The sequence below is a fragment of the Schistocerca cancellata genome, chromosome 5 (genome assembly GCF_023864275.1).
Source record: "Schistocerca cancellata isolate TAMUIC-IGC-003103 chromosome 5, iqSchCanc2.1, whole genome shotgun sequence".
NCBI classification, from domain to species: Eukaryota; Metazoa; Arthropoda; class Insecta; order Orthoptera; family Acrididae; genus Schistocerca; species Schistocerca cancellata.
The window spans coordinates 464,534,609-464,556,267 of record NC_064630.1 but is presented as its reverse complement, the minus strand read 5'-3'; the positions used below and the strand labels follow the sequence as shown (position 1 = coordinate 464,556,267).

Here is a 21,659-nt window from a genome sequence, read left to right as displayed (position 1 = left end):
AATTAGTGAAGTTCGGTGGCAGGAGGAACAAGACTTAGGGTCAGGTGAATACAGGGTTATAAATACAAAATCGAATAGGGGTAATGCAGGATTAGGTTTAATAATGAATAAAAATAGGAGTGCGGTTAAGCTACTAAAAACAGCATAGTGAATGCATTATTGTGGCCAAGATAGATACGAAGCCCATGCCTACCACAGTAGTAAAAGTTTATATGCCAACTAGCTCTGCAGATGATGAAGAGATTGATGAAATGTATGACGAGATAAAAGAAATTATTCAGATAGTGAAGGGAAACGAAAATTTAATAGTCATTTGGGATTGAAATTCGACAGTAGGAAAAGGAAGAGAAGGAAATGTAGTAGGTGAATATGGAATGGGGGTAAGAAATGAAAGAGGAAGCTGCCATAGCTAACACTTGGTTCAAGAATCGTGAAAGGAGGTTGTATACATGGAAGAGGCCTGGAGATACTGGAAGGTTTCAGATTATATAATGTTAAGACAGATTTAGGAATCAGGTTTTAAATTGTAAGATATTTCCGGGGGCAGATGTGGACTCTGACCACAATCCATTGGTTATGAACTGTAGATTAGAACTGAAGAAACTGCAAAAATGTGGGAATTGAGGGAGATGTGACAGGCAAAATACCCTCAGACTTCAAAAAGAATATAATAATTCCAATCCCAAAGAAAGCAGGTGTTAACAGATGTAAAAATTACCAAACTATCAGTTTAATAAGCCACAGCTGCAAAATACTAACAAGAATTCTTTACAGACGAATGGAAAAACCGGTAGAGGCCGACCTCTGGGAAGATCAGTTTGGATTCTGTAGAAATGTTGGAACAAGTGAGGCAATACTGACCTTATGACTTATCTTAGAAAATAGATTAAGGAAAAGCAAACCTACATTTCTAGCATTTGTAGACTTAGAGAAGGCTTTTGACAATGTTGACTGGAATACTCCCTTTCAAATTCTGAAGGCATCAAGGGTAAAATACAGAGATCGAAAGGCTATTTACAATTTGTACAGAAACCAAATGGCAGTTATAAGAGTTGAGGGGCATGAAAGGGAAGCAGTGGTTGGGAAGGGATTGAGACAGGGTTGTAGCCTATCCCCAAAGTTATTCAATCTGTATTTTGAAAAAGCATTAAAGGAAACAAAATAAAAATTCAGAATAGGAATTAAAATCCATGGAGAAGAAATAAAAACTTTGAGGTTTGCTGATGACATCGTAATTCTGTCAGACAGCAAAGAACCTGGAAGAGCAGTTGAACGGAATGGACAGTGTCTTGAAAGAAGGATATAAGATGAACATCAACAAAAGCAAAACAAGGATAATGGAATGTAGTCAAATTAAATCGGGCGATGCTGCAGGAATTAGATTAGGAAATGAGACACTCAAAGTAGTAGATGAGTTTTGCTATTTGTGGAGCAAAATAACTGTTGGTTAAAGTAGAGAGGATGTAAAATGTAGACTGGTAATGGCAAGGAAAGTGTTTCTGAAGAAGAGAAATTTAACATCGAGTATAGATTTAAGTGTCAGGAAGTCGTTTCTGAAAGTATCTGTATGGAGTGTAACCACGTGTGGAAGTGAAATGCAGATGATAAATAGCTTGGACCAGAAGAGAATAGAAGTTTTCGAAATGTGGTGCTACAGAAGAATGCTGAAGATTAGACGGGTAGGTCACATAACTAATGAAGAGGTATTGAATAGAATTGGGGAGAAGAGAGATTTGTGGCACAACTTGATTAGAAGGAGGGATTGGTTGGAAGGACACGTTCTGAGGCATCAAGAGATCACAAATTTAGAATTGGATGCCAGTGTGGAAGGTAAAAATTGCAGAGGGAGACCAAGGGATGAATACACTAAGCAGATTCAGGAGGATGTAGGTTGCAGTAGGTACTGGGAGATGAAGAAGCTTGCACAGGATAGAGTAGCATACAGAGCTGCATCAAAGCAGTCTCTGGACTGAAGACAACAACAACATCCTCTCAGGTTCAGTAGGTGGAGAGATCTCTCTCAGACCCTGTATACCAATGGTCACAACAAATTTAGCCATTCATTTTAAGTGACTTCAGTTCCCAATGAAGGTTTCATTTGTAGTAACAATAAATAAGACTCAAAGTCAGAGGAGGGGGGGGAAGTGGGGGGGGGGGGGGGGGGAGGGAGTTTAGGGTAGATATACGTCCAATTCCCATATATATTTAGTAATGGCAAAGTATTGCCAGGTTCACTAGTACTTCATATTACAATAATACCATAGTTTAAAAATGTGTCTTACTACAACTTTTAGATACAGAAGGTAGATTGTACTTTTATATGTGAACTATACGTGGAGGGTGTATATGAAAGCCTGTTAGTTACCTATATGTCTGGAGTAGATGCATGGTTTATATCAAGGCTTATTTACTTACCTAGATGTCTGGAGATATATATATATATATATATATATATATATATATATATATATATATATATAAAAAGAAAGATGATGAGACTTACCAAACAAAAGCGCTGGCAGGTCGATAGACACACAAACATACACACAAAATCTAGCTTTCGCAACCAACGGTTGCCTCGTCAGGAAAGAGGGAAGGAGAACCCATATCCTTTTGTCTTTCCATATTTTGTCTTTAAATATGTCTGCTTGTGTCTGTATATGTGTGGATGGATATGTGTGTGTGTGCGAGTGTATACCCGTCCTTTTTTCCCCCTAAGGTAAGTCTTTCCGCTCCCGGGACTGGAATGACTCCTTACCCTCTCCCTTAAAACCCACATCCTTTCGTCTTTCCCTCTCCTTCCCTCTTTCCTGATGAGGCAACAGTTTGTTGCGAAAGCTTGAATTTTGTGTGTATGTTTGTGTTCGTTTGTGTGTCTGTCGACCTGCCAGCACTTTCATTTGGTAAGTCACATCATCTTTGTTTTTAGGTATATTTTTCCTTCATGGAATGTTTCCTTCTCTCTCTCTCTCTCTCTCTCTCTCTCTCTCTCTCTCTCTCTATATATATATATATATATATATATATATATATACACACACACACACACATATCCATTCGCATATACACAGACACAAGCAGACATTTGTAAAGGCAAAGAGTTTGGGCAGAGATGCCAGTCGAGGCAGAAGTACAGAGGCAAAGATGTTGTTGAGACAGGTGAGGTATGAGTGGCGGCAAATTGAAATTAGAAATTAGCGGAGATTGAGGCCTGGCGGATAGCGAGAAGAGAGGATATGCTGAAGGGCAAGTTCCCATCTCCGGAGTTCTGACAGGTTGGTGTTAGTGGGTAGTATCCAGATAACCCGGACAGTGTAACACTGTGCCAAGATGTGCTGGCCGTGCTCCAAGGCATGTTTAGCCACAGGGTGATCCTCATTACCAACAAACACTGTCTGCCTGTGTCCATTCATGCGAATGGACAGTTTGTTGCTGGTCATTCCCACATAGAAGGCTTCACAGTGAAGGCAGGTCAGTTGGTAAATCACGTGGGTGCTTTCACACGTGGCTGTGCCTTTGATCATGTACACCTTCCGGGTTACAGGACTGAAGTAGGTGGTGGTGGGAGGGTGCATGGGACAGGTTTTACACCGGGGGCGGTTACAAGGATAGGAGCCAGAGGGTAGGGAAGGTGGTTTGGGGATTTCATAGGGATGAACTAAGAGGTTACGAAGGTTAGGTGGATGGCGGAAAGACACTCTTGGTGGAGTGCGGAGGATTTCATGAAGAATGGATCTCATGATATGCCCTGCCCTGCCCTGAAATGTCTTTCTGCCGTCCACGTAACCTTCGTATCCTCTTAATTCATCCCTATGAAATCCCCAAACCACCTACCCTACCCTCTGGCTCCTACCCTTGTAACTGCCCCCGGTGTAAAACCTGTCCCATGCACCCTCCCAACACCACCTACTCCAGTCCTGTAATCCGGAAGGTGTACACGATCAAAGGCACAGCCACGTGTGAAAGCACCCACGTGATTTACCAACTGACCTGCCTACACTGTGAAGCCTTCTATGTGGGAATGACCAGCAACAAACTGTCCATTAGCATGAATGGACACAGGCAGACAGTGTTTCTTGGTAATGAGGATCACCCTGTGGCTAAACATGCCTTGGAGCACGGCCAGTACATCTTGGCACAGTGTTACACCATCCGAGTTATCTGCTGTTTGTTGCGAAGGCTTGAGTTTTGTGTGTGTGTGTGTGTTTGTTTGTGTGTCTATCGACCTGCCAGCACTTTTGTTTGGTAAGTCTCATCATCTTTGTATTTATTATTGGCATGTTTGAAGATACATGAAATATTTGTGAGTATGTGTTCAGAAGGATTTGAGCTGAAACATGCTAGTATAAAAGAGAAGATTAGGATTTTAATGTCCCATCAGTGTCAAGTCATAAGGGGCATAGCACATGCTCATATAAAAGAATGACAAGAAAAAAATCTGGTTTTTCCATTTCAAAACAATCATCTTGACATATGCTTTGATTTTGGGAAATCATGGAAGAGCTAAATCTGGGTGGCCAGGCAAGAATTTAAAACACCATCCTCGATAATGCAACTTTGGAGTCTTACCATAAAGACTTTGGTAGAACTATTCTTGAATATCCCTCATCAATTAAGGATCTTAGAATTGTGCACTCGATCACAAGTTTATTAATTCAGATTGACAGTTTTGTGAGAATGCTCCTTGAAATACAGTGTAAAACATGATATGCATCATGGAGGATTTCCTTGGAATTCCAAGAGTGCACATTTAAATTTCAGTATTATGCCAAACTTGCTCAGTGAAATAGATATCAAACCGAGGGTAAAAATGAGACCAAGTGTCAGTATGCAACAATAATATCAAAGGGTGTAATATTAGATGATGTGTAAATTCAAGAGACAATGAACAGTCTCCAAGAAATGAGTACACAAATGCACAAATGTGACCACAAGATGGGATGGCTGCCATCTTATCTACAGGGCTGTACTGACTCTCACAGCTTGATTAAGAATGTTACCTCAACTTGGAATACTGTGATTGGTGTTGACCTGTCTGTGCCAACAGTTTGGCAACCTCTGGTGTTGACTTTTTTGATGACATGAACTCCAAAGCATTGGCTTCCATTTTCCAGAAGCTATGAAGGCCTCTGACTGCAGTAGGTACTTGAGTACCATCACTAGCACACTGAGTGATGAAATGTAATGATTTCAGATGAACCCTGTTTTAACCTGCATTACAGCAATTGCTACACACAATTTAAATTCCATAATGGTGATCACAATCTGCCAACCTATAATCTGAACAGCAATTAATAAATGAGGGAGATTTTAAAGGCCTAAGAACTTGCACTCCTTCAGGAAACATCATATTCCACATTTCAGCAGAATCATACCCTCCCACATTTTGCAAGGGATATGCAAACCATCTAGAGAGAATGTGTGCCACTACCCCCGGGTCTACACATTCAGTATTATGTGCGCCATACAAAACATATCTGGCGTATGGTTGGTCTGAAAGATGTAGCTTGTAAACCAGCAACCACTATTGATTTTTGTCGGCTTGTAAACAAACCATATAAAAAGAGTGCTCTAAGGACATGTTCATATCCTCTGTGATTCCATGCCATGATGTTTAGGGGCTCTAATTGCAGTAGGTAGTGACTTCACACCATACAGAATTAATACCAATCATAAATGCATTGCCATGTACACAACATTGTGGTACAAAGTTTAATGGCATGGTATTTCAAACATTTATTGTGTTACTTCCTTCCATACATATGTCTTCGAATGAGCATGATGGTAAAATCTGAGCATTTGACAGGTTTACTGCCAGTCATTTAGGTGATACACTATTTACAAATCAACCAGAAAAGGGTAGGGGTGAGTAGTGGCTTGACTTTGGTACACAATGTATCCTCCATCCACACACTCCAAGGTGTCTTATAGTGCATAAATGTAAATAAGGGTTTTCAAAAATGGTGAGTTTGAACTAATAAAGCATGTATAGGTAAACTGGTCCCTTCCTGAAAAATGCATCCAAATCATTATTTCCTAGAAACATGAATATGCAGATCTTTAGGAAATGGGGGCTTATAAAGTTCCCTCTTTAAAAATTTCATTGGATTAATCTGAACTTCAAACAATAAATGAAAAGCACCAGTTTGCTTTTGTTCTACAATATTATTTTTATTGCTAACCGGTTTTCGGCTTACAAGGCCATCTTCAGGCATTTACTGAGTATTATCACCAAAGAAGTTAAATGTTAGCAGACAACACTGGAAGAGAAGTAACACATCTAGAGTGAAGTAGAAACATACAGTGAGTAACATCTTTGCAATGAAATAGTAAAAACTGAACAGTACATAAATAACAATGGAGTTGACAGGAAAACCTTTAGCACAAAATAAGAATAGCATGCCTACATAACAGTTTCTATTGATAAACAAAACTATTGAAATAAGATAAAATTAGTACTAGGCAAGGCTGCATCAAGAGGTATGAAACATGGAGAGTAATACACAACCAATTAAAAAAAGAAGAGACAGTTGTCAATGTAAATACAGAATACACGAGGAACTTAAGCCATATCAATACAATAAACAGAAATTAATAAATGCAGGAAAATTGAGGTGTTTGAGGGAACCTACAGTTTGAGAGTGTGGTGGTACAGCATTTTAACATTAACATTATAATCAAAGCAGTGGCTGTATACCATTGTATACCATTGTATACATTGTAGAACAAAAGCAAACTGGTGGTTTTCATTTATTGTTATAATGTTGTTCTACCAAGAACCGACGGAATATTCTGTTAATATGAACTTCAAACCTTTACAAACACATTTTAAATTGAGTCACTTAAGACTGGGCTTTCTCACAAATACCCCTGTTTACCTACATATGTCTCATTAAACAATCACTCTGCACCTGCTGTAGATAACGCTTTGAGTTGTAAGCTTACAAGGCATACTGACTTTTTAAAAAAGTAAGGTATACTTATCCATGAGAGTTATATAATGTATCAATGTTCTTAAAAGCTCCAGAAAGAAATACTTTCTAAATTGTTTCTAGAACAAGCTACCAATTTTACCTTTGATTTTGTGCCTATTATAAATCTGTATTATACTTTTTATGTTACCTATGACTACTGAGCAATTAAATAGAAAATATTCAAGTAATCAAACCAGAAAAACATCACATGTGGATAACATGGCTCAACTAATAAAGTGGTAGTAAGAGTATAGGGGGATGAAATTTAGCTGGGGTTATAAGTCTGAAGATTTATTTTTGTTCTGCAGCCAATCTCGACCCTTGCTACCATCATCACCAGAAGAGGAAATTGCCGTGTGGAATTTCAACGCACTTGATAAGAATAAAAGCAAGGTAAGTATACATTTAAATCATTACAAACTCATAATTCATACATCTGGCTTTTTTCCCTTTTCTCTTACAGGTCAACTAAGAAATAGGTTAAAGCTGCTTATTCAACTTTGTTTCCTCCAATACTAATCTCCCTTCTCTTCTGCTACTCATTTTCTTCTTGTTGGTGTTCTTGATACATTTTCTCTTGCAACCTCACTTCATAATTATGTTTCTATATTTTGATCTATCTTCAATTTTTGGTTATTTGTTCCACGACAAGCTTTTATCGGCTATTGTTATTTATACCAGTTTGCATCAAATAGGCATGCACTTTGAATGAAAAGGAGAATATTTCTTAGTCTGGCACAGAGATGAAAACAGTATTAACGAAGTTTATTTTCTATAGTGATGGTACATGTCGCACAATAATGTGTGTCATTTTTAGTGTTATCTGCAAAATATTTTGTGTACAGCTTTCCAAAGTACTGTTGTGTTTGTTTCACTTTAATTGATGAACTAGATATTGTGTAGCATTATAAAATTGTTTCAAACATTTTACTGTCAATGGAAACTTATTAAGCCATTCATAAGGTGTATAACAGACTAGTGTGTCAAGAACCAAAAGCAGATCCAACTGAAAAGAGAATAACCCCATATTGCAACACCTGGTATGAACATGTACGAAGAATGGACAGTAAACAACTTCCCAATCTAGCCTCAGCTTACAAACTGGCAGCAGTAAGAGACAATCCATGAAGGTGAAGGGGGACAGTATGAGACAATACATGAAGGTGGAATAAGCTTAGTGCCTAAACCATGAAATGTAGGTGAAGATCAAGAATAAGTAGTCTGATGCTTTACTTTCAACTGTTAAAAAAATGTTTGATTTTGAACATGCTGTACTTCTCATTTACATGATTATCTTGAATGACATTCCAAAACTGCAACCAGAGATGAAAACAGCCAGAAAGTCCACAATATGATCTGGATGGTCAATAATTAAAAATATATGAAATAGCTGACACCATATCAGAAAAGTGTCAACAGACTATGAGGTCATTCTGAGCAACATAGGCTCTCATTTTGTGTGCTGACCAACGACAAATACTAAGATAAATTACTTTGTACAGTTCCAACATTTTAAAAAGAATCGTAAGTATTTTGTACAGCAATCTCTTACAGTGGGCACCACTTAGGTCCACTGTTGCATTTTAAAATGAAACAGTAATCAAAGCAGTGGGAAGGATTAAGTCTAGCAATGAGGAACATACTAATCAGTCATCCTCAACCCTCTCAAAGTGGCATTCTGGTGCTAACCCAAGGTGTGAAATACTCTTTTAACTTCCAGCCACACCTACACCCAACCACTTGTAACATGAAAGATCCAGTCTTTCATCAGCATTTATCTTCCTCCTGTTCCTTGTATACAATGAAAATGGCTTGTCTGTGGTTACTACACAAGTTCCATAATTACGGTTAGGAATTACACCAATTACAAAGGTGCGAAAAGATATTATATCTCTCTCGTTGTAGCTCTCAAGTCGTCCTAGTACTGAACCACCTCCTCATATTATAGCAACAGTCAACCACGAATTGCCACTAACAACCTCTGTAGTTGTACAAGAAAATTGAATCTTGCAACCAACAAATGTAATAGGTCCTTGAAGTAGTTCTTGTTGAGCTGTTTCATTTGGTGTAATAGAAAAGCTATCCACACTCTTGTAGACAGGCATTCTGCTCCTCCTTGAGTATCTTCTGCGTCAGTACGGCATGGCTGTGTGCACAGTGCGGCTGCCTAGAGTCGAATGAACATGCTGCTGCCTCACGAGCATCAAGGGCCCCCAGAGGCCCCCTCCACGGGTCCCCCCTGCGGATCCGGGGATTAGAATAGGCCCGAGGTATTCCTGCCTGTCGTACGAGGCGACTAAAAGGAGTTTCAACCGTTTCGGCCTTCCATGTGATGGTCCCCCTTGGGGTTTGACCACCATTTTTCAAAATTCTACAGAAGTACGAGCCTTTTGAGGAAGGACACCTTACGTGGTGTACCACTGGTCCTAAGTGCACTCAGACCTTGGCACTCAGCATTGCACCGGCGTTGTAACCATACCCACTATTACTCAAATTGGGCCTAAACGCCTTTTGGGTTGTCAAAGTTACGCCCATAGTGCGTCTCCATCTGCACCAGCGATCATGATGGACTTTCCATGGCACCAGAAATCCAGCACGGTAGCCAGCCCGTTGTGGTGGGGTCGTCATGTACCCTCTAGGTTGTAGCCCCCTGACAACACAGGGATCGTACTGCCGATACCTGAGCTGCACCCTCCCCACGTCGGCCAAGGAGTAGATGCCCGTCTCCTTGGGGCATCAGGACTCCCGGCAATGGTCATACTGCCAGGTGGCCCTTGCTGAGGCTGGGTGGCGCCCGTGGGGAGAGCCCCTGGTCAGAGTGGGTGGTATCGGGGCGGACGTTTCGCAGATGAAACGTCACCATGTATCAGGTCGCTCTGCGGCGGAGTCTTTCAAAAGAAAAGGTACCGTTTCTAGTTCTGGTTCTCCTGCCCTTTCCCCCTTGGCCACTCCATGGGAGGAGGGACAGGCCCGCCGGCTTGGAGCGAAGTACTTCCCCCGCTATTTGGTCTGTTCTCGAACCGATGGGGGGGACATTCGCCACCTCCAAGCCCATGTTCTTTGTTCAGCACATTGAGGACATCTTCGGGGAAATCGAGGCTCTCAGCAAGATGTGTTCAGGGTCCGTTCTTATCAAGACCACCTCCGCCACACAGTCGGCGGCACCCCAGGCGTGCAACCGCCTAGGGGACATCCCAGTCTCCATTGTCCCACATCTGGCACTAAATAGGACGCAGGGGGTTATTTTTCATCGTGACCTCCTGCTACAATCTGATGAGGAGCTCAGGGCCAACCTGGAGCGCCGAGGCGTGCATTTCGTCCGGCGAGTCCAGCGCGGCCCTAAAGACCATCGCATCAACACCGGGGCCTTTATCCTCGCCTTCGAGGGGGACGTTCTCCCGGAGAAGGTAAAGGTGATGTGCTACCGGTGTGACGTGCGACCCTACGTCCCGCCTCCTATGCGCTGTTTTAGGTGTTTGCGCTTTGGGCACATGTCGTCACGGTGTGAGGCTGAGCCCCTTTGTGGCGATTGTGGACGTCCTCTTCGTGAGGAACATACATGCACCCCACCACCTCGGTGCGTTAATTGTCCTGGCATCCACTCGCCTAGATCCTCAGACTGCCCTGCATATCAGAAGGAGAAGAAGATACAAGAAATCAAAACTTTGGATCGGCTGTCTTATTCTGAGGCCAGGAAGAAGTACGACCGCCTCCATCCCGTGCCATTGACCACTTCGTTTGCCTCAGTTGTGTCCACTCCTTCCACGGTATCCTCACCCCTCTCCTGTCCCCCCTCCGCCTCCTCCGCCCATCAGGGGGCTCTGCCTCCGCCTCCCAAATCCCTCCCTTCCAAATCCTCCTCCCCCGTGGCCCCCACCCCCTCTGCCCCAGGGGCCACCCTTCCTGCTCCTTCTCCCCCCACGCCACCTGAGAAGCGATCCTCTTCTCAGGCGTCCATCGGGGAAACGTTCCGGACCCCGGCTTCCGAGGTCCGGCGTTCCAAAACGGCCCCCGCGCGTGAGGACCTTCTTCGGGTCCAGCCCACCGTCCCTGTGCCTCCTTGGCCTTCCAAGAAGGCCTCCAAGAAGAAGTCTCTATCCCCCTCTCCATCCCGGCGCGTTTCGACTGACGCTCCATCCGTGAGTCGCTGCTCCCGGCCGTCCTCAGTTTCGCCGGGACGCTCTGCTGCCAGGCGCTCAGCTGGCCTTTCGTCGGCAAATGATGCTGCCCCTCCTACACAACCAGGGACAGCGGCCGCAGCTGGCGACGAGTCGATGGAACCGGATCCGCCTCCCGTCGGTTGTAGCGTTGTTCCCTCGCAACCTGGCCCTCCGCGGCCGTCGAGGTGACCAGCTCTTCCCCCGTCTCGTTCCCCCGACTTTTTGACTAGCGATGGCGTTGTTTCATTGGAACATAAGAGGTATTCGATCTCATCAGGAGGAATTACAACTGCTCCTCCGCCTGCACTGTCAGCTCGTCCTTGGACTCCAGGAAACCAAGTTGCGCCCGACTGACCGTATTGCCTTTACCCACTATACCTCGGAGCGGTATGACCTCACCCCTGTGGACGGTATCCCAGCTCATGGTGGGGTCATGTTGCTCATTCGGGACGACGTCTATTACCATCCCATCCCATTGACCACCCCATTCCAAGCAATAGCTGTCCGCATTACTCTTTCTGCTTTTACTTTTTCAGTTTGTACCATCTACACTCCACCGTCGTCTGCTGTTAGTCGGGCTGACATGATGCACCTGATCGTTCAGCTTCCCCCGCCGTTTTTATTGTTTGGCGACTTCAATGCCCATCATCCCCTTTGGGGCTCTCCTGCATCCTGTCCAAGAGGCTCACTCTTGGCAGATGTCTTCAACCATCTCAATCTTGTCTGCCTCAATACCGGCGCCCCGACTTTCCTCTCGGACTCTACTCATACCTAATCCCACTTGGACCTCTCGATCTGTTCTACCACTCTTGCATGTCGGTTCGAGTGGTATGTCCTTTCTGACACCTATTCGAGCGACCACTTCCCCTGTGTCGTTCGTCTCCTGCACCACACCCCATCCCCACGTCCTTCGAGCTGGAACATACTGAAAGCTGACTGGGGACTTTACTCATCCCTGGCGACCTTTCCAGACCACGATTTTCCCAGTTGTGACAGTCAGGTCGAATACCTCACGGCTGTTATCATCCATGCTGCCGAACGTTCCATTCCTCGTACTACTTCTTCACGTCGCGTTTCCGTCCCCTGGTGGAACGAGGCTTGTCGGGACGCTATCCGTGCTCGACGACGTGCTTTATGCACCTTTCGCCGCCATCCTACGTTGGCGAATTGTATTGAATACAAACGACTCGGAGCGCAATGCCGTAGAGTCATCAAAGACAGCAAAAAAGCTTGTTGGGCCTCTTTCACCAGCTCCTTTAACAGTTTTACTCCCTCTTCCGTCGTTTGGGGTAGCCTGCGCCGGCTGTCTGGCATTAAGGCCCACTCCTCAGTACCTGGCCTGACCTCAGGTAATGCAGTCCTTGTTGATCCTGTGGCTGTCTCCAACGCCTTTGGCCGCTTTTTCGAGGAGGTTTCAAGCTCCACCATTACCATCCTGCCTTCCTTCCCAGGAAAGAGGCAGAAGAGGCTCGGCGACCTTCCTTCCACTCGCTGAATCTGGAAACCTATAATGCCCCCTTTACTATGCGGGAACTCGAACGTGCGCTTGCACTGTCCCGGTCCTCTGCTCCGGGGCCAGATGCCATTCACGTTCAGATGCTGGCACACCTTTCTCCGGCAGGCAAAAGCTTCCTTCTTCATACCTACAATCGCGTCTGGACCGAAGGTAAAGTCCCCATGCGTTGGCGTGATGCCGTTGTTGTTCCTATACCCAAACCCGGGAAGGATAGACACCTTCCTTCTAGTTACCGCCCCATTTCTCTTACAAGCTGTGTCTGTAAGGTGATGGAGCGCATGGTTAATGCTCGGTTAGTCTGGATTCTTGAATCTCGACGGCTACTTACTAATGTCCAATGCGGCTTTCGTCGCCGCCGCTCCGCTGTTGACCACCTTGTGACATTGTCGACATTCATCATGAACAACTTTTTGCGAAGGCGCCAAACGGTAGCCGTGTTCTTCGACTTGGAGAAGGCTTATGACACCTGTTGGAGAGGAGGTATCCTCCGCACTATGCACAGGTGGGGCCTACGCGGTCGCCTGCCCCTTTTTATTGATTCCTTTTTAACGGATCGAAGGTTTAGGGTACGTGTGGGCTCCGTATTGTCCGACGTCTTCCTCCAGGAGAACGGAGTGCCTCAGGGCTCCGTCTTGAGCGTAGCCCTTTTTGCCATCGCGATCAATCCAATTATGGATTGCATTCCACCTAATGTCTCAGGCTCTCTCTTTGTCGATGACTTCGCGATCTACTGCAGTGCCCAGAGAACATGCCTCCTGGAGCGCTGCCTTCAGTGTTGTCTAGACAGCCTCTACTCATGGAGCGTGGCAAATGGCTTCTGGTTCTCTGAAGAAAAGACGGTTTGTATCAACTTTTGGCGGTATAAAGCGTTCCTTCCACCATCCTTACATCTCGGTCCCGTTGTTCTCCCATTCATGGACACAACTAAGTTTCTAGGGCTCATGTTGGACAGGAAACTGTTTTGGTCTCCACATGTCTCTTATTTGGGGGCCTGTTGTACACGTTCCCTTAATGTCCTCAGAGTTCTTAGCGGTTCATCTTGGGGAGCGGATCGCACTGTCCTGCTTCGCTTGTATCGGTCCATAGTCCGATCGAAGCTGGATTATGGGAGCTTCGTCTACTCGTCTGCTCGGCCGTCCCTCTTACGCCGGCTCAACTCCATCCACCATCGGGGGATACGTCTTGCGACCGGAGCCTTCTACACTAGTCCTGTCGAGAGTCTTTATGCTGAAGCTGCCGAGTTACCGTTGACCTACCGGCGCGACGTACTGCTGTGTCGGTATGCCTGCCGGCTGTCGTCTATGCCCGACCACCCCTCTTACAAGTCCTTCTTCGCCGATTCTCTCGACCGTCAGTATGGGTTGTATGTGTCTGCCCTGCTGCCCCCCGGAGTCCGCTTCCGTCGCCTGCTTCGACAATTGGATTTTGCCCTCCCTACCACCTTCAGAGAGGGTGAGAACCCGACACCACCTTGGCTCCAGGCTCCGGTTCATATTTATCTCGACCTCAGCTCACTCCCGAAGGAGGGTACTCCGGCTGCAGTGTATTGCTCACGGTTTGTCGAACTTCGTGCTCGACTTGCCGGTCACACCTTTATTTACACCGATGGCTCCAAAACTGACGATGGTGTCGGCTGTGCCTTTGTCGTCGGGGCCGCCACATTTAAATACCGGCTCCTCGACCAATGTTCCAGCTTTACGGCCGAGCTTTTTGCTCTCCATCAGGCTGTTCAGTATGTCCGCCACCACCGCCATTCATCATATGTACTCTGCTCTGACTCACTCAGTGCTCTTCAGAGCCTTGGAGCTCCCTATCCGGTCCATCCCTTGATTCAACGGATACAGCAGCCCCTCCATTCTTTCGCTGATAACGGTGGTTCTGTCAGCTTTCTGTGGGTTCCCGGACATGTAGGAGTGCCTGGGAATGAGGCTGCAGATGCTGCAGCCAAGGCTGCAGTCCTCCTGCCTCGGCCAGCCTCCCATTGTGTCCCGTCATCCGACGTTCGTGGGGATGTCTGTAAGAGGCTTGTGTCGTTGTGGTGGGATGCTTGGTCATCCCTCCAAGGAAACAAGCTCCGGGCAGTAAAACCGCTACCAACTGCTTGGACAACATCCTCCCGACCATCTCGGCGCGAGGAGGTCCTTCTGACCAGGTTGCGGATTGGGCATTGCCGGTTTAGCCACCGCTACCTGCTCTCCGGTGACCCAGCCCCGCAGTGCCCTTGTGGTCAGGCATTAACAGTGCGACATGTTTTATTGTCGTGTCCCCGTTTTAGTCAATTTCGTGTTGTCCTGTCCCTGCCATCTACTTTACCGGATGTTTTAGCTGATGATGCTCGAGCAGCTGCTCGTATTCTTGCGTTTTATAACTTTAACTGGCTTGTCCAAAGACATTTAATCTCTTTACTTATTTTGTCTGCATCTTTGTCAGGTCCTTCTGGTGTCCCCTCCATCCCCTTGAGTTTTACCAGATTCCATGTGCTTTAACAACAGTGACTGGGCGCTAATGACCTCAGCAGTTGAGCGCCCTTAAACCCAACCAAAAAAAAAAAAAAAAAAAAAACCCTCCACCGGTCTCTCGTGATAACAGCACCAGCGCGCCTTATCAGTCCTGATTGCGCAACCGGATGCTTTGATTTTCCAGCAACACGGGCCTAGTAATACTAGAGCCCGTGTCACGCGGCTGCCTCGCTCAGCGGCTAAGTCCTCTTCAAGGTCACGCGATTTACACGGCAACATAGAGTGAATGCACACAGCCATGCGTGAACACCCACCCACGCATGGCTGTGTGCATTCACTCTATGTTGCCGTGTAAATCGCGTGACCTTGAAGAGGACTTAGCCGCTGAGCGAGGCAGCCGCGCGACACGGGCCCTAGTATTACTAGGCCTGTGTTGCTGGAAAATCAAAGCATGTCGTCCTCCAGACCCATTCAGGGGCAGTGCCTGCAGGGAAAACAATCGTATCATATACCAGCTCTGCTGTAATTTCTGCACAGTCTTGTACATGAGCATGCCCACCAATCAGCTGTCCACCAGGACGATTGGTCACCACCAAATTGAGAACAGGAGCAGAGTTGACCATCCATTGGCAGAACATGCTCCTGAACCCAACAGCTCAACTTAAACGGCTGCTTCACAAACTATGCCATCGGTATCCCAAACGCTCTCCCCCATATCAGCTTCTCTGAACTACATAAATGGGATTTTCCTTACAACACATACTTCTACCCAGTAATCCTCCTAGCCTCAACCTTTGCTAGCTACCACTCCACACTCATCTCCAACACTGTCCCCATTATACCCACACACTCATTCTACACTCATATATTCATTTCTGCTTTCTCATTCTTCCTCTGTTCTATCTCCCCTTTCCAGTTCACTCGTTCACGCCATTGTACATCCCACAGAAATCCCTTTGCCTCCACCAGACAAATCTCACCAGTGTGATATCCCTAGCCAGTGGGATTACTGGTTTCGCCTCTCACCAGTTAGCCTTCCTTCCTTCCTTCATTCATTCATTCTACCCTCCATAACCATTTCTGCCTCAATTTTCCCTTGCTCAGTCCACTTACTACAAACCTTCACATCAGTCAAGCTGCAGTGCCAGTACAATGTTATCAACCTGTACTAGTTATATTTGAAGGAAGACGTTGAATGCTTAACAGTGTTTCCAGTTTTGTGCATTAGTTTATCAACCTCTTAATGCTTCAAGTATATGGTGAATTGTCATCTTTAATCCTTTTATTATCTATATTCTCTCAAAGACTTCCCATTAACAAATTTTAATAATTTTTGTAATCTTCAATGGACTTGAATAATATTCACAGATTTAAGAATGCTGATGCAGAAGTATATTTATCTATAATAATTTGCTGTGAAAATACTAATTATCCAGAGTATACATGTAGATGAAAATTATTTTTCCAGAAGAGGTCAATACTTAGTGGAGAAGCTTAATCTTGAGTTTACAGTATCTGAATTTTCTAAGTGTCCTTGAAAGGTCACTGGAAGGGATGCCCCCCCCCTCCCTCCCTCCCTCCCATATATATATATATATATATATATATATCTCTCTCTCTCTCTCTCTCTCTCTCTCTCTCTCTCTCTCTCTCTCTCTCTCCCCCCCCCCCCCCCCCCCCCTCTCTCTTTATAAAAATGTCTGTGGCACATGGGTCACATTCTTCTAGAGTTCTTAGAAGCAAAACTTTAAAGAAGTATAGAGTTGCCTTTAATGGCCAATTACTTCATGTGAATGAATTGAAAATTGGTCAGCATTTCACTTTCTTGTTAAATGGCAGCAATAAGTAGGGCACAAAATAAATTTAAAAGGAGTTAGAAAAATACACAAGCACACTTATTTACACAGATGTCTTCACCTAAGTAATTACAACATTACTTCAGATAAATTTTTTGATTTCCTGATGTTGAAGGCTAGATCTAGAAAAAATAAATTTTGAAATGGCATAATTTAATAGTGTTCTTTTTCCCTTTTTAATACAGGTCCTAGAGAGAAAGGAGTGGAAACACTTCCGAACAATGGTAACTGCCAACAAGCTGTTGCGGAAATGTGGTAAAAGATTTCCACGGTACTGCGACATCAATCTTGATAGGAAAATCAGTCTGACAGAGTGGCTGAACTGTTTAAGCAGCAGTGAAGAAAGCATTTGTAAGTTATTTCTCCTTTATAGTATCAATTTTTCAAATCCAACAATCCAGTTCAGTCAAGAGATGGTGAGTCATAAAGTAGCAGTAAATTCACAACATTACATGATGTGAACACTCCAACATCCCATGAGGGGATACTACAATGTTTGAGTATGCATTTACACATCAGCATACTAAGATGTGGAACAGGATAAAGAGAGACAAAAATTGATATGACATTCATTGATGCACTGCATTCCAGTTTTCCCATTACAGCTCTTTCTGGTATAAATATTGAACACAGTAACACCACAGTTTTTGAAAATCTGTTTATTTCAGTGGCAACTTTGACTGGAAAATAGAATAACAGTATCAGATTTATCCAATCACTGATTCAGATGTTCTCGAGGACCACTAATTGTGTACACAATGGGCATTTAGTGACTGTCTCAAGGTCAAGTGTCAAGACATTCATATCCATTTTGGCTCAATATAATCATTCTTGGTATGTATTGTTACTGGTTGTGAAACGGATCTAGCATCATACTCCAGAAATCGAAAAGAAGTAGTCACAATTTGTTGCATACTTTTTCTACAGTCAAGATCTAGTTCTACCTGAAATCCTGTATCAGTAATATCCTTTTCACTCTTCTGGCATATGAATGGGTTGATTTTTTTAACATTATTGGGAATGGTGTGAATAATCCAATGTAGCTAAAGAAAATAGTTAAAGCCAGACTGCAGTGGAGAATTTCTGTCCTCAAGAGGACTTGATGATTTATGAAAGTTATTGGCTGGTTTTGTACAAACAAGATAGCTTTAAGTAGCCATGGGCAACCTTTGGTGGCTTGTGGGCTTGATTCACATGCTTCATAAGCTAGCAGGCCACTATGTCATGTGACCCAACAGTGGCACTCCTAGCACATAAAGAAAAAACTATTGTGTCCATGGCTTGGTGCTAAGCTGTCCAGCTTGCCAACACAATAAATTATACTCTGAATACATTTTTTCAAGAGAACGAGAATTTGTTACACAAAGAAAATTTCAAACTTTTTATCCAAACTGGAAATGGTTGTTTTAATTTTGTCTTCCCACAGTCGTTTTTTAGGCTGTTTTTAAGCAGTGTGTTTCGTAGAACAATGCCTTTTTATACTATATTCCTTCAAAAGAGATAGTTATTCACTACACAACATCTTTGTACATGATAAAGAAACTTGCTCTGTCCATTTCACCTGGAACTGGTGACATTCAGAATCTGTTTTTCTGTTCTTAACTCCAAGTAATTTTGTGAATAAAATCAATAAAGGTGCGTGGAAAGACTTGTAAAACTAACAAACAAGTAACATAGAACTTTACAAGTGAATCGATAGCAAATAACTAGTTTGTTTATGAAGTTATGACCCCTTGTTCAAATTACCATATTTCACAACTACTCAGTAATTTTCATGCCAGTTTTGCCTACAACCAAAGTTTGCAATCTATCAATGTGTAGTGCAGATGAAGACAGTAAGCACTAAATAACATGTGTTTGTCAACGGCACTGATCCAGAGACCAAAATACTTCCCACACCTCTTCAAGGTAGTGAGCTGTTTCTCATAGTCTTCACATGCACATAACTTTGCTCTCTGACTAGGAGCATATTTCTCTTTGCTGTTCAGATGCAGTGGGGGCAAAATGGCATTGCACACAAGAGAGAAACCCAAAATTCATTGGTATGCATCATGAGCTGCTAAATCAAAGAGAGCTGAGTGTCCACAGCAATATCCAAAAATTCATTCTGGGCGGAGTGCAATATGTGCACCTCTCCCCCTTGCCCACAGATTTCTTCTGTAGGCCCTAATGAAACCAATTGAGGGCCACATTTGGCCTGCCAGTGCTTTAAATGTTAAGAAAACATAGATCACCTAGTTTAGCACAGTGAAAAATATTCCACTACCTGTTAACCTGGTACACTAACAAGAAGTGATGAACAGGGTAGGAAATTCTGAGTTTTGGGTATGAATAAAATCTTGTGGGATTTTGGGTCACATCATTTCGAATAAAACACTCAAGCTTCCGATGACTCTCTGTGCCATCGTTGCCAGGAGCAAATAACTTCTGAATGCCAGGCCTGGCACTGTTTCCCACTTATATAGGCATGATCGCAGTAACTGTCATAAACTTAAATCTACATAGATATTCCACAAACCACTGTATAGTGCATAGTGAAGGAAGGATACACTGCAACACTGCTAAGCATTTCCTTTCCTGTTCCGCTTGCAAATAGAGTGAGGGAAAGAAGACTGTCTGTATGCCTCCACATGAGCCCTAATTTCTCGTATCTTATCTTCATGGTCCTTGCGCACAATTTATGTTGCCGGCAGTAGACTCATTTGGCAGTCAGCTTCAAATGCCAGTTCTCTAAATTTTCTCAAGAGTATATCTCAAAAAGAAATTTACCTTCCCTCTAGGGATTCTTATTTCTGCTCATGAAGCATCTCTCTAACACTTACATGTTGTTCAAACTTACCGGTAACAAATTTAGCAGCCTTGGCTCTGAATTGATCCAGTCATCCTTCAGTCCAACCTGGTATGGATCCCAAACATTCAAACAGTACTCAAGAATAGGTCACACCAGTTTCCTATATGCGATCTCCTTTACAGGTTAACCACTCTCGCCTAAAATTTTCCCAATAAACTGAAGTCGACCATTTGCCTTCCCTACCACAGTTCTCACATACTCGTTTTATTTCTTATAGAGAGTGAAAATGATGCATGCACATAAGGCAAGTTGCACAGCTCACAGCAGCTCCAGTCTGTTGCATACATGTTAGAAAAAACTTAAAGTAGAAAATCCAAATAGTAGACCAGCTAAAACATTAGGTTTAGCTACTTCAGCTATGAGAATAATTGTTGACTTTGGGGATACAGGAGTCAGTAAGATCTTTTTATTCACTGATGTCTTACCAGATAACACCTTGATTAGGCAAAAACTATTTGTTGCACAAAAGAAAGTAATTAGAATTATATGTAGGGTTCACTCACTTAAAATTTGTGGGCATCTCTTTTAACACCATAATGCCCAGCTTAGATCTATTCAAAAGAACACCCATGGAAGGTCAACTGACCGCTAAGGTTTTTATCACATTTTTAAAAAGCTTTATTTTATAAAATGTAATGATATTTCATATTTGTCATTAATAATGATTTTACTGTTTTTTCATATATAATAATAATAATAATAATAATGTGGGCCATTCTTACTTGAACTTGATAAATTTTATTTTTATGTTACATAATACAAAAATAAGTGACACCATATTAGAGATACATAAAAATTGCTTACATTTTCAATGTTTGTGTTTTACATGATATAACATAGATGTCAAATGTTATCAGAGGATTTCTTAGCTATATACTTTTATCCAGAACAAGTAAGTACTGTTTTACTAAGCTACTCCGGCATGCTTTTTACACATCTGTTTAATTAGACATGAACCACGTGCTATTTTTTCACACATAAAACACACACATCTAGCTCTTTGTTTTTCACAATCCAACCTGCCAAGGTTTTCATTTAGTTTGCTTAGATGTTCCTCTTCATGTTCCTCTTCCTCCTCCTCCTCCTCCTCCTCCGTCAGCTATCAAAGTAGATGAAGTCTGGAGTTGTCGAGAGTGAGAATTTCTGTCTTGTACCACTAATTCTTCTACAGTCTTCATTATAAGACAGTCAAGAGATGATAGAATCTGTTATCAACTTGTGAAGGGTGTGAGCATTAATCATAACCAGATTCAGAGTGATATAGAAATGTCCTGACCATCACCTCATCATACCTCTTTATGCTGAATTCAGAGTTATTATATAAACTGACTGACTGTGGAGTGTTTGTTTCTGCAGCCTCATTGTTTGTTACACTGGAGTGCACGGAAATAAGAATAAGCACATTTTTCTAACTCTTTCCTTGGTAAGATATTACAGAAATGTCATCAGCCTTATAAACAACACTTAAATAAGCTGTGTGTTGTAAAATTTCTCACCTTTCATAAGTAAGGTTCCATGAGATGTAGTGTTCTGTTCTCCCAGGCTAGTATTCTCAGGTCTCGCCTTTTCCCAAATAAGGAAAACCATTTAGAACATACCTAACTTTAGTGTCTGTGAGCAACCAATACTTTATGGCATAATCTTGTTTGCTCCTCATTTATTGAGTGAATGGACATCAGCATTTCATCAAATATAACTGCTCATCCACAGTTAAGAATTCAGTGGGTTTGTAACATGCAATGCAGTAAACTTTAAACATGTGCTAGATTTCAGATGCCAAACAAAATTTGTCTGCTTCCTTACATTGTTAAAAAACTATTTTCCCATTGTTTGAGTAAATAAG

The 21,659-nt window shown here is 43.2% G+C and overlaps 1 protein-coding gene across 2 annotated transcripts in view; it reads left to right on the top strand.

The window, feature by feature from the left end:
• The window catches only part of LOC126188119 (SPARC-related modular calcium-binding protein 1), an 805,467-nt gene that overhangs the window by 770,339 nt on the left and 13,469 nt on the right, over positions 1 to 21,659 (top strand). For both annotated transcript variants that reach the window (XM_049929592.1, XM_049929591.1), the window contains 2 exons: positions 7,283 to 7,367; positions 17,151 to 17,316. In XM_049929592.1, the coding sequence (XP_049785549.1) occupies positions 7,283 to 7,367; positions 17,151 to 17,316 (251 nt within the window). The remainder of the gene's footprint in view (positions 1 to 7,282; positions 7,368 to 17,150; positions 17,317 to 21,659) is intronic.